This window comes from Gobio gobio (genome assembly GCF_949357685.1).
Source record: "Gobio gobio genome assembly, chromosome: 5".
In the NCBI taxonomy this organism is placed as follows: domain Eukaryota; kingdom Metazoa; phylum Chordata; class Actinopteri; order Cypriniformes; family Gobionidae; genus Gobio; species Gobio gobio.
In genome coordinates this window covers 64,407,244-64,420,378 of record NC_137101.1, presented here as the reverse complement: position 1 = coordinate 64,420,378, position 13,135 = coordinate 64,407,244, and the positions used below count along the sequence as shown (strand labels likewise).

At 44.3% G+C, this 13,135-nt stretch overlaps 1 protein-coding gene across 1 annotated transcript in view; it reads right to left on the bottom strand.

Moving 5' to 3' along the window:
- Positions 1-1,002: 1,002 nt before the first annotated feature.
- LOC307126932 (stonustoxin subunit beta-like) overlaps positions 1,003-13,135 on the bottom strand; it is a 38,697-nt gene continuing 26,564 nt past the window's right edge. Inside the window, exons 3-5 of the mRNA XM_079817811.1 lie at positions 11,239-12,942; positions 1,899-1,934; positions 1,003-1,680 (exon numbers count right to left, since the gene is read on the bottom strand). Coding sequence (XP_079673937.1) covers positions 1,100-1,680; positions 1,899-1,934; positions 11,239-12,942 — 2,321 coding nt within the window. The 3' untranslated portion in view covers positions 1,003-1,099. The remainder of the gene's footprint in view (positions 1,681-1,898; positions 1,935-11,238; positions 12,943-13,135) is intronic.

Below are 13,135 nucleotides of genomic sequence, written 5' to 3'. Positions count from 1 at the left end.
GAACACAAATAAAGACTTGCATTATTGCCGAAAATTATAGACACTGTGCACGTTTTATTAATTATTTTCCAAGTACAAATGGTTTATTATCATGTTAATTATTGTGTCTTCACCCCAAATACCATACTTTTACATATTCTTGTGTTATTGAACAACTGTTGTTTTAATGACCTAGAACATCACAATCATTACAGTTATCATAACACACACCGTTTCTGCCTATCTTGTGTTTCCAGTGAATGTGATCAAACAGTCGAGGAGAAGGTTTTTATTATTTCCAAGCTTGAGATCTCTGTGACTTACAGTCTCTGACGCCCAGACACGTTTAGAGCAGAAAAACAATAATAGACAAAACAGCACAAACACAATAATGTTCTTCAACCCCTAAAACACACCTGGATTACAATATGTGCAACAAATCACAATTACTGTATACACACATGAATTATAAACCATTATATCAAACTAAATGATCACACACACTGATCTCACACATACACACACACACACACACGCACACACACACACTAATATCACTGTTTATATGAGGATTTATCACACACATGCACACACAAACACAGATTTCACTGTCTATATGAGGATTTATCGCACGCACACACACACACACACACACACACACACACACACACACACACACACACACACACACACACACACACACACACACACACACACACACACAGATCTCACTGTCTTTATGAGGATTTATTACACACACACACACACACACACACACACACATACTGATATCACTGTCTTTATGAGGATTTATTACACACACACACACACACACACACACACACACAATGATCTCACTGTCTATATGAGGATTTATTACACACACACACACACACACACACACACTCTGATCTCACTGTCTATATGAGGATTTATTACACACACACACACACACACACACACACACACACACACGCACACACACTGATCTCACTGTCTATATGAGGATTTATTACACACACACACACACACACACACACACACACACACACACACACACACACACACACACACACACACACACACACACACACACACACACACACACACACACGTTGTTTCAGTGACACAGTTTCACTGATGATCCAGAAGTCCAAACCCCAAACCCAGGATAGAGTGTGTGAGTGAATGTGGTCTGGACTGTGTGGATGAGGCTCATTGTGTCTCCAGAGACTCTGTAGAAGGACAGAGTTCCTGCACTGGGATCCACATACACTCCTACTCTATAAATATCAGCATCATCATCATACACTCCTACTCTATTATCTCTAGTGCTGATGATGGGCTTTACAGGGAGATCAGTCTCTGTGTTATTGTGACAGAATGAGTAACTGTCAGGAGAGCAGAGAAAACTCCAGGACTGATCTTTACGTCCAAACACACATTCATCACCCTGTCCCTTCCTGCTGATGCTCTGATATGACACTGATATCCACACACCAACACCACTGCACTCAATCTCCCAGTAAGAGCGTCCACACACACTCTCTCTACACAACACCTGAGGACAATAATCAAATCTGTCAGGATGATCAGGATACGACTGAAGCTTTGGATAAGTGTTAGTAATCTCTCTGTTCCTCTCAGACAGACTGAGGTCTTCATGCGCTGTATTCCGGTCCGGAGTCAGCCGAAGTGAGTCTGATAGAGAGAAAACACATCAGAATGAGAGATTATGAATCTGATCTTTTAATGTATCTGAACTCTTCACGTTCAGTATATCATCAGTGTCTCAGTTCAGTTTAATCATCATTCACATGATCAACTCTAAAACTCTTCTGTCATGTTTTCTTTCCTCTTCTCCAGGAAGAACATGAACACACTCATGAGTTTCTCTGCTTGTGTTCTCAGTGACTTACATTGTAGGAAGTCGCTCCTGGTCTCAGGATCAGGGACTGTGGAAATCAACAGACATGAAGAGTGTGATTATCATGACTAGAGAAAATGATCCTGCATTCATCTATCTATCTATCTATCTATCTATCTATCTATCTATCTATCTATCTATCTATCTATCTATCTATCTATCTATCTATCTATCTATCTATCTATCTATCTATCTATCTATCTATCTATCTATCTCATCACTCTGGAATTATAAGTTTCTATCTGACATTTATCAGAATTGAGTTTTTCACATATTGTTATTCTGTCACAACTCATTTACATTATGGGATGTTTATGTTTAAGTTTTGGGACTTTACATTTAGAAAACAAAAGGTTAATCTTTCCACAAAGTCGAACTCTAGCTTGGTTCTATCCATCTATCTATCTATCTATCTATCTATCTATCTATCTATCTATCTATCTATCTATCTATCTATCTATCTATCTATCTATCTATCTATCTATATATCTATCTATCTGTCTATCTATCTATCTATCTATCTATCTATCTATCTATCTATCTATCTATCTATCTATCTATCTATCTATCTATCTATCAGCTTTTGAAACTTCTTGAAACTTTAAAGAGAAGAAGTGTGAAGAAGTCTCAAATGCCAGTCAATTATTCACTACAGAAAGTGAAAGTAAAAACTAACCGAGCTTATGGCATCTGATGCTGCATTAACATATTCTCTTAGAGACGATGAGAGATTAATCAAATTTATTTTCTTAATATTTCACTTGTGACCAATTGTGAAGAAATTTTTGGGAATCGAGAAGTATTTCGTGTTAAACAAGTTTTTTTTTTCAGTCAAGAATAACTTAAAGAGGTTGTTGTTTTCTAGACTGTAGTGATGTGATGGTGAGGACATTTTCCCACTGGTTAATCAACGTGTGCCAACACATTAATACCAGTATCACCGGGACTAGTTCTGCATGTTTTCAACCTGCCCACAGGGGAGGGATCTCACTCACAGAGTGTAAGACACAGACGGCCGCTCTGCTCGGGCATTCTTAACGGCGCGGTGCAGAGCAAAGTGAGTGTTTCAACTTTTCAATGAATTCTTATGAAAGTTTAGCTTTCATATATGATCTGATAACACTCCAGACTGGACACGCGCCTAGAATGAGAGCCGCGCTTACCTCAGCTCTGCTCAACTCTTCTCTCATGCTGATTGAGATCTGACTCCTGCTGCATCTGTGCCGTAACTTTCGTTCAGCTCACTCACACGTTATTGAAAAGACACGTTCAGTTTTTAATTGTAGTGTCTATTCTCTAACTGAACGAAATTATCGTATTAATCAAACCGAAGGCGGGGACCGTGTATGTGGGCAAGTAGCCGTGGCTTTGGGAGTGGCCTCGTGGGGCAGCGAAGCAAGTGCATTCTGGGAGTTGTTGTCTTTCATCCATTTGAGCCAAAAATACATTTTCTGTCTTTTCTGTCTAGAAGGCACCAAATTCAAAAATAATTCTACATTTCTACTACATAAATGACTGTGGCGGAGGGGGCATGGTTTCGCGATGTCTGCAGCGGGAGAGAGAGGGCAGAGCCAAGCGGTGAGTAAGTAGGTCAAGTGCAGATGACGAACACCTGTGTCTAATTGCAGTAATTGGCATGGAGAGACCACATATAAGCCGCTGCGAGGAGAGAGACGAGAGGGAGAGTTTGGATTGGTTTGGACTGGGACTGCACGCACGCCTGCTGACTCAAGGAAACGAAGTGGAAACCGAGTGATCAATCTGAAAGAAGTTCTGAGTTTATGTATTGTGTTTATGCGCCCATGTGCGCTTGTTGTGTTTGTATCTGAAAGTTTTGAGTATTAAAGTCGCGAGTCCCAGTCACGCCGACCCTGTCTTCTTCCTTCCACACCCCCACAACATACGAACCTTCGTTACAATGGTGCCGAAACCCAGGAAGGAAGAAGATCGCCGCCGCCATGCAGTCTCCGCCGGGAACGCCGCTTGTGGACATCGTACAATCGCTCGCCGGTCTTCACCAAGAACACCATCGAGACCTGCTGGCCGTGAGGGAGGAGCAAGAAAAGCGCTTCGAGGCCCTCCTCCGCGCCCAGCATGAAGACCGCGAGCTGTTCCGGAGCTGGATAGACCGGGAGATTCAGGCCGTCCCCACCCCCGCCAAAGACTCGGCCGCCACCTTGCCTCTCAACAAAATGGGTCCACAAGATGACCCAGAGGCCTTCATCGACCTGTTTGAGAGGTCCGCCGAGGTTCGGGGATGGCCCAAGACGGACTGGCCAATGCAGCTCACCAACTACCAGTCGAGAATCTCCTGGTCTACGACAACCTGAAGCGCGCCATCCTTCAGCAGGTCTTCCCTTCCCTTGAGGCCGGCCCTTCGCGTTCGCGCAACAGCTCCGGGACTGATGGCCGACGGGAGTGACTATGCTAGATATGGGGGTAATAGAAGAGACCAGCAGTGACTGGGCGAGCCCGATAGTTTTAGTACCTAAACCTGATGGCTTTGTCCGGTTCTGTGCGGACTATTGTAAAGTAAACCCATGTCTCCCATGTCCAAAGAAAAAACAGCTCTCACCACGGCATTTGGATTACACCAATTTGTCACCCTTCCTTTCGGCTTGTTCGGGGCTCCTGCGACCTTCAGGGTCTGATGGACAGAATTCTCCGGCCGCATGCTGCATATGCCGCTGCATACCTAGATGATATCATCATCTACAGTGCGGACTGGCAGCATCATATGCAGAATTTGCGAGCTGTCCTGAAGTCGATGAGAAGGGCGGGGCTCACGGCCAACCAGAAGAAGTGTGCAATTGGGCGGGTGGAAGTAAGATATCTGGGCTTCCACTTGGGTCATGGGCAGGTGCGTCCCCAAATTGATAAGACGGCAGCTGTTGCGACCTGTCCGAGACCCAAGACCAAAAAGGAGGTTAGACAGTTCCTGGGGCTGGCGTGATATTACAGAAGGTTTGTGCCTAATTATTCGGACCTCGCTAGCCCGCTGACTGATCTAACTATAAAGGAGGTACCAGATACAGTTCAGTGAACGGAGTGGTGCCAGCAGACTTTTACTCAGATAAAGGCTACTCTGTGTGGTGGACCGCTTCTACAGGCTCCTAACTTTTCTCTCCCTTTTCTTCTGCAGACTGACGCCTCGGACAGGGGGCTGGGCGCTGTCCTGTCCCAGGAGGTGGAGGGTGAAGAGCGGCCGGTGCTGTACATCAGTCGGAAGCTCTCTAAGAGAGAGACGATGTACAGCACCATAGAGAAGGAGTGTTTGGCCATCAGGTGGGCCGTTCTCACCCTTCACTGGGGCGGGAGTTCACCCTCTGTTCGGACCACGCCCCCTTGCAGTGGCTCCACCGCATGAAGGATACCAACGCGCGGATCACCCGTTGGTATCTAGCTGTACAGCCTTTTTTGTTCAAGGTGGTCCACAGGCTGGGTGCTCAGAAGGCTGTGGCTGACTTCCTCTCCAGGAGGGGGGGGGGGAGGCTGCAGGCCGGATGGCTCCCCGGCCTGAGTCAGGAGGTGGGGGTATGTGGCGGAGGGGGCGTGGTTTCACGAGGTCTGCAGCGGGAGAAATATATAATGATATATAAAAAAAATATATAAATGAGTCACGTGACGTGGTTGACGAGAATGGCTGCTTGAGTGAGAGCTGCGCCCACCCCCGCATGAAACTAACTTTGAAACTTGACATAGAGTCCAACTTTAGTTGAGTTATCGTGTGAAAAGTTGACGCTATATGCAACTATGCCAAACAATACCAGAAGCACCACAAATAGTCCGAAAACTGGCTCCGGTGGAGCGAAGGCTAACGAAGTGGCTAACGCTAGCCAAGCTACCCTGAAGAAAACACAGCTTCATGACGAGCCCGGCGCCGACGAAACGGACGCTAGCACCATCCCCGGTAATGTTGCCAAAGAATTTGCTAAACTCACTGCATTAATCCTGGAAAAGTCAGATGCTCACGACAAGAAGCTGGAGGCTATCTGGGTTACAACAAGTGCAACAGATAGCAAACTAGCTGAAATTACAACCCGCATTTCTCAAGTCGAGAGCCGTTTGGGCTTTCTCGAGGAGGCTAATGAGAGACAACAAGCTAACCCTCCAGCCACAGTTACAGAGGTGGAAGCCCTCCGCCAAAAACTGGATGATATTGAAAATCGGGAGCGAAGGAATAATTTACGGTTCATCGGGTTTCCAGAGGGTAGCAAGGACGGAGATACCATGTCATTCCTCATAAAAACTTTACCGGAGATTCTGAACCTCGCCTTCCCCGGGGGATTGGAAATCGACAGAGTGCACAGGATTGGAGGATTGCGCAAGAGCTCAGGTCCTGAGCATCCCTCGCCAGCAAGACCCATCATCGCCAGATTTCTCAGATTTCAGGACCGAAACCGCATCTCGGAGGCTGCACACAAGATGGGTAAAGTTACGTGGAAGGAGCATCGTATAATGGTCTTCGCCGATTTTTCCAAGTTGGTCAATGAGAAGCGCATAAAGTTCAACGAGTGTAGGAAGATGCTCCTTGGAAAACGCACAAAATTTTCTCTTGACTACCCGGCAGTGCTCACCGTGAGATCAGCGCAGGGCCCCCGCCGATTTGATGACCATAAAAAGGCCTTGGCTTACATTCATTCCCTTTGATAACTTGACGTTACTGCGTTTCGAATTAATGGTATTCAGCGCCACTGTATCACAGCCTTAAATTGTGAGGGACTGGCCCATGTGTATTCTTTTTTTTTCCTGTTGGTTTACCTTCGGCCCCCGGAGTGTACGAGGGTTAGTTGTACGCACAAAATGTTCTGGTTCATAGCGGCTTCAAGTTAGTGAGTCACGGACCAAACTGAGATTAGTGTAAGCATCTGGCTTCTCAGATGCATTTTCATTGCTTTTGTTATGTGTATGTTTAAAGTTTACAAGTTTCTTGTCTCTTTTTATTTAGTGATGTTCATAAATGAGTTATTCCGGTCAAAACTGGTATAACAGTCGTTTTACATTATTTCAGCTAGTAGTACAAAAGGATTAAAGCTTATGAGCTGGAACGTCAGAGGCCTCCATAACATGGTGAAGAAGAAGAAGGTGTTAACTTTCATTAGATCTAAAAAATGTGATGTAGTATTTATGCAGGAGACCCATTTACTACCACAAGAATCTCAAAAGCTTCGGGGTGATTGGGTGGGCTTTGTGGCGGCTACCTGCGGCAGTAGTAAGAGCAGAGGAGTGGCTACCTTAGTTAACAAACGACTACAATTTAAATGCTTAAAAGAGAGTGCAGATGAGGCAGGCAGAATGCTGTTGATGCTGTGTGAGATTCAGGGGATTAACATCATACTAGCGAATGTGTACTCTCCAAATAGAGACGATCCGCCATTCTTTGGGTTACTCAAGAAGAAACTGAATGATTTGGGGGACTATCCAGTTATCATGGGGGGCGATTTTAATGAGATAATGGACCCTATACTAGACCGTAGCTCTCCGTGGGTCCGTACTACTAGGGCACACGCAGTGCTCAAAGATATGTGCAAAGCATCGGGTCTAGTAGACATTTGGCGGTTACAAAACCCATCATCGAGAGATTTTACTTTCTTCTCTTCTCCACATAGTTTGTTTTCCAGAAAAGATTTTTTTTTGGTGTCTCAATCACTGGTATCAGCTATGGGAGCGAGCGACATTGGTAATATAATTATTTCAGACCATAGTCCAATATTTCTCCATATTTTGTCTTTTAATAGGCCAGCTAGGTCAACTAGATGGAGATTAAACTTTAGCCTTTTATTAGATGAGAACTTTAAGGCATCACTCAAATCAGAAAATTAACCTCTATATTGAGACCAATCTCCCAATGGCTCTGTCAGCAGGGGTAGCATGGGAGACTTTGAAAGCCTTTTTGAGAGGCCACATAATTCAATATGCGTCTTTCAGGAAGAAGGAAAACAATGCTAAGCTCCAGGAGCTTGAAAAGCAGATCATAACTGCAGAATCAAAGTTTTAAAAAAATATGTCCTCGGAAAATCTTACCAGGTTGACCAGACTAAAGTATGAGTTTAATTCAATTATGACCCAGAGGGCAGAATTCTCTCTATTTCGGGCAAGGCAGAAATACTTTGAGGATGGTGACAAGGCTGGTAGACTACTTGCCAGGTACATTAAACAAAAAGAGTTGCAGAGGCACTGAGAGCAATGAGTACCATTCCTGCTATTAGGAGGGACAATGGGTCTGTCCTGACTGATACCAAGGAGATTAATTCAGCTTTTAGAGACTTTTATATAAAACTTTACTCTTCGGATTCAGGGCGGGACGGGGAAGACAGTACGTCTTTTCTGTCAACTCTTGATCTGCCGGTGTAGTCAGAGGATCTGCTTGAACGTCTTGAATCACCTGTGACTATTGAGGAGATAAGTGACGTTATTAAACACCTTCCTTCAAGTAAAGTACCAGGCTTAGATGGCTTTACGGCCAAATTTTATAAAGCTTATGCTGAGGAACTTGCACCATTACTTCTAGACACCTATAATGAAGCTCTCGAGAAGGGTAAACTTCCTCCCTCATTATCTGAGGCCATTATCACCCTTATCTTGAAGGAAGGAAAAGACCCTTTAGACTGTAAAAATTTTAGACTTTTTAGTTTGACTTCCTGTGACAGTAAAATACTATCCAAAATGTTAGCTAATCGGCTGGACAAGGTAATAACCTCCTTGATCCATTCTGATCAGGTGGGCTTTATACGTTCGCGTTCCTCGGCTGACAACATCAGAAGACTTATTGATATTATGTGGGCCACTCAGGATAACACCTCTCCCATGGCTGCTATCTCGCTGGACGCCGAAAAGGCGTTTGACAGGGTGGAGTGGCACTATTTGCTCTCCACCCTCGAATGTTTCGGCTTTGGCAAAAAATTCATATCTTGAATTAGGCTCATATACACTCACCCCTCAGCGTCAGGGCTTACGAACGGTATCATCTCCCTCCCATTTGAACTGTAAAGAAGCACGAGGCAGGGAGACCCTCTCTCTCCTCTACTTTTTGCAATTGCGCTTGAACCCCTAGCGGTTGTTATACGTAGAGAACCTGCATTTCCAGGCATACAAATTGGTGACAAATGTCATAAATTGATGATGTATGCAGATGATATCCTTTTGTTTGTCACAGATCCCGAACATTCTCTTGCATCATTACTTAAAATTATTGACAAGTTCTCATCTATTTCTGGTTATAAAGTCAACTGGACAAAATCTGAGGCTCTTCCTCTCACACCATATTGTCCCAAATCCCTCTTCCAGTCAGGCACCTTTGCCTGGCCTAAGAAAGGCATTAAATATCTTGGGTTAACATTCCCCCCCAAATTGACGGATCTGATCAAAACAAATTTTGACCCCCTACTGGACAAACTGCGGGCGGATATAGAACGGTGGTCTCCATTGTATCTCTCTATGTGGGGCAAGGTAAACATCATTAAAATGATTTGTGCTCCGAAATTTAAATACTTACTACAGGCTCTCCCAGTCCAAATTCCTTTGCGCTATTTCAAACAATTTGATCAACTTTGTAATAATTTTTTATGGAATAACAAATGCCCCAGGATGAACCTGCGAAAGCTGCAGAGGTCAGTGGACAGAGGAGAATTAGGTGTGCCCAAATTGCTCTTTTACCATTATGCGTTCACCATTAGGCATATGGCACGGTGGTCTTTACCCCCTGAGAGAGCCCCGTGCTTTCACCTCGAAAGCGTGGTGTCCTCCCCTCTCATACCCATAGCATACATCACAGCTAAATTAGCCCAACAGAATCAGTCACATCCCATTTTGTCCCACATTCAGTGGGTCTGGAAGAGAGTAGCTAAGATCTTTAAATTTGATCCACCAGTCTGCCTGGATCTGGCAAAATCCCAAGCTCTGTATAAATAAATCTCCCTTCCTTTGGAATCTATGGTTGCAAAAAGGGATTAGGGTGCTCGGAGACTTGTACCAAGATGGGACATTAAAATCTTTTGAGGCTCTTAGACAGAAATTTGATTTACCATGTAATCAGCAATGGAAGTATTTTCAGTTAAGACACCTCCTGGTGCAGGTCTTCGGCTCCCGTTCAGTAGTTCCCCTGAGCTGTGACATATTAGAGAAGATCCTAACAATTTATGGGCGCGGCCATGAAGCCTCTGTTTACTATGCAATGATCCTTACGGCCTCGGACTCTAATACATTGTCCCTTAAAATGACATGGGAAACTGACCTAAAGGTGTAATTCACAGATGCAGAATGGGGCAGAATTCTTAGAAATGGGAAAAAAATCTCAAGAGAACTGCGAACGCGACTTATCCAATTTAAAATACTGAATAGATTCTATTAGACACCATCCAGGCTGCATAAGGTTGGTTTGGTTGATAACTCGGATTGTTGGAGGTGTCGGGACAAAAATGGTACCCTAGTACACATGCTCTGGAGTTGCCAAAAATTCAGACTTTTTGGTCTTCCCTACATCTAGTCGTAGAGAAAATTGTCAACCAGAATATCCTGTTCACCCCTAGTTTTTTTATTTTGGGGGACCCCTCCGCATTAAGTGATCTGACCCCTCCACTCTCTAACTGGACCCAGACTATCCTTATGTTAGGCCGGAAGCTTCTGGTCAAAGAATGGAAAGCCCCCTCTGCACCTGCACTGAATTTGTGGTTCGTTGCTCTAGGTCAGCTGGCTGCCCTAGAGCAACTGTCCTACAGGCTGCTTGATAAAGTGGAGTATAACTTGAAATGGGGGAAGTATCATTCGTACATTTTGGGTGTTTAATGGCGTTCTGGCTCATAAACATAGCATTTAACTAGAAAACATGATTGACAGACACTTTTTGATACAATTCTGTACCTACATATAGGAAAGGTTGTAAATTCAAGGGCTCTGTGCATCACTGTCATGGTTCTTTTTTATGTCTATGGTCGTGTTATGTCTTCCTTTATTCTATTTTGTTGTATGTGTAGTGTATTTTTTTGTTTTTGTTTTTGTTGACGGATTTGTGTGCGTGTTTAAATGTTTTGAAAAACCAATAAAATATTAATCATAAAAAAGGTAGTAACACGTCAACACGACTATCGCAGCAAAGTTCCTAGACCGTAGACTAGCATGACTCTCTGAACAGTGAGTTTTTCTTGCTTATGCTCTGACCGAGCCATTCATGTGGATTTAGATATCGCTCAGGATGCGCACTGTCGGTGGAGGCCTGACTAACCACTCCAACTTGTAGCGGAGCTGACGGCTCACATCGGGAAACTCCATGACTACAATAAATATGGATAGCATACATAAAGATTAATGCAAAGAAATGTGCATATGACACTTACCTGAAGAGGGTATGGGGCCGATAGTGTCACTGGCTTCACTCACTCCCACTTTACCCACTATCCTGTAGCGGATCAAGTACTGCTGTCCAAACTCCAATCCAGTCAGTATAAAGTCTTCATCAGGTGTGTTTATGACATGCCACTGTTCCTCTTTCACCTGCTGGTACTCCACTCTGTACTGCACAGTTTCTCCAGTTGGGGACTTCTGCAGTTTCAGGGACACACTGTGCTTCAGGACATCCTTCACTTCTGATGGGGGAGGCTTCGACACGGGCTGGTACTGCGTGTCTGTCAGCTGCCCTTTTTCATACAGATGAATGGAGGAGCCTGGACTGGATGGATCGGAGATGGTAGACATAATGAATCGGTATCTCTTTTCATCTTTATTAGCCTCTGAAAAACTTCTGAAAAGAGACAAGGTCTCTCTCATCTTTGAGATGACAGCAGGATCGTTGAACCACTTTCTGACAGATGCCACAGAAACCATGTTTTGTTTCCCATCTAGCTCTTTAAAGGCTTCAGATTCCAGAAACTCCTTCAGGGTTGAAAGATACGGGTCTTCATACTTCAGAGATGTGAAGGTCAAGCACACCACAACATCAATATCAGGATCAAAGAGGATGGAGTTGAGACGATCTGAGTCTTCAGTTGTGATTCTCTTCAGTATCTTGGTGTGAGAACTCAAGAGGTTAAGTTCAGACATTGCAACATTTAACCACTGGTTAAGCAGGTCAGCTTTAAAAGGGGAGCTGTAGTGGATCTTCAGGACGTCTTCCAGTGACTTCTCCTTCATCTCTCCTCCTCGTATAGCAGGCAGGACCCTGGCCACTTCTTTCATGAGCACTGTTTGGTAACTGCTGAATGAGCTCTGAAATAAGCGCAGCCTCTCTTTAATGTCACTGAAAACATTTACCAGTGTTTTTCTGGACAGGTCGTTGCATGTCCTCTCTACTTCTCCCAGCCCCTCTTTTATATCTTCAGTTTTGGAAACCAGACGTGTGGTGATTTCTCTCTCCAACCGAGCAGCTTTTGTATCCAGCAAAGCAAGAGGATAGAGCCAGACTCTTATTGGAACTGCATTCTGTGGATTCTCCTTCAGGTGATTGGGGAGCTTCTTGTACACCTCTACGGCCTCTGTGTAAGTGGTGGGGTTCTGCTCAAGACGGAAGTCACCATGAAATGTGCAAGCAATGCTCTCAGACTTTTCCTTATCACTATCTGTCATTTCTACAGCTCCTTTTCCCTCAATAGTAAATTCAGGGATCTTCTTGACCATGGCATTCAGTTCTCCCTCAATCTCCTGCTTTTTTTCCTCTTCTGAAAATGTCCGATCAAACACCATGAAGGCCTGAGCTCCGTACAGTACAGCCGTGACCACATGAGTTGCAGTTTTCTGGTCAAACACCTGAGGGTAAGTGATTCGGCCCAGATGGGTCATAGTGAGCTGTTTGAATCTGGTGTTTTCAGTGTAATACATTGTTACTCTGGACTGTTGGTTTGAGGATTTGGTGTCACGCAGAAACTTGGCAGATCCTCCCACCTCCACCAGCCCTCCTAAGAAGCTGGCCTTCAGGGAAGCACTTACATTCAGGAGACTGGACTTACTAGAGAGAGAGTCAGAGCTACTGAACTTCAAATCTGTCATGAGCTGTGGACGGGTGTCCAAATCTTCACTCAGTGACTTCTTATCCCACAGAGTAACACCTGAAATGAGAAATGACTTTAACAGTTGCGTATACGGACACAATGTACTGTTGAAGAAACATGAGGATGTTCCATCTATAAGACTACTAATTTAATATCTTAGTTTCATGGTGCCACTCTTCTCTCTAGTAATGTCTCTAGTCATGACCACACATGTACTGTTTTGTTGATTCATATTTGGGTGAAAAGGGGA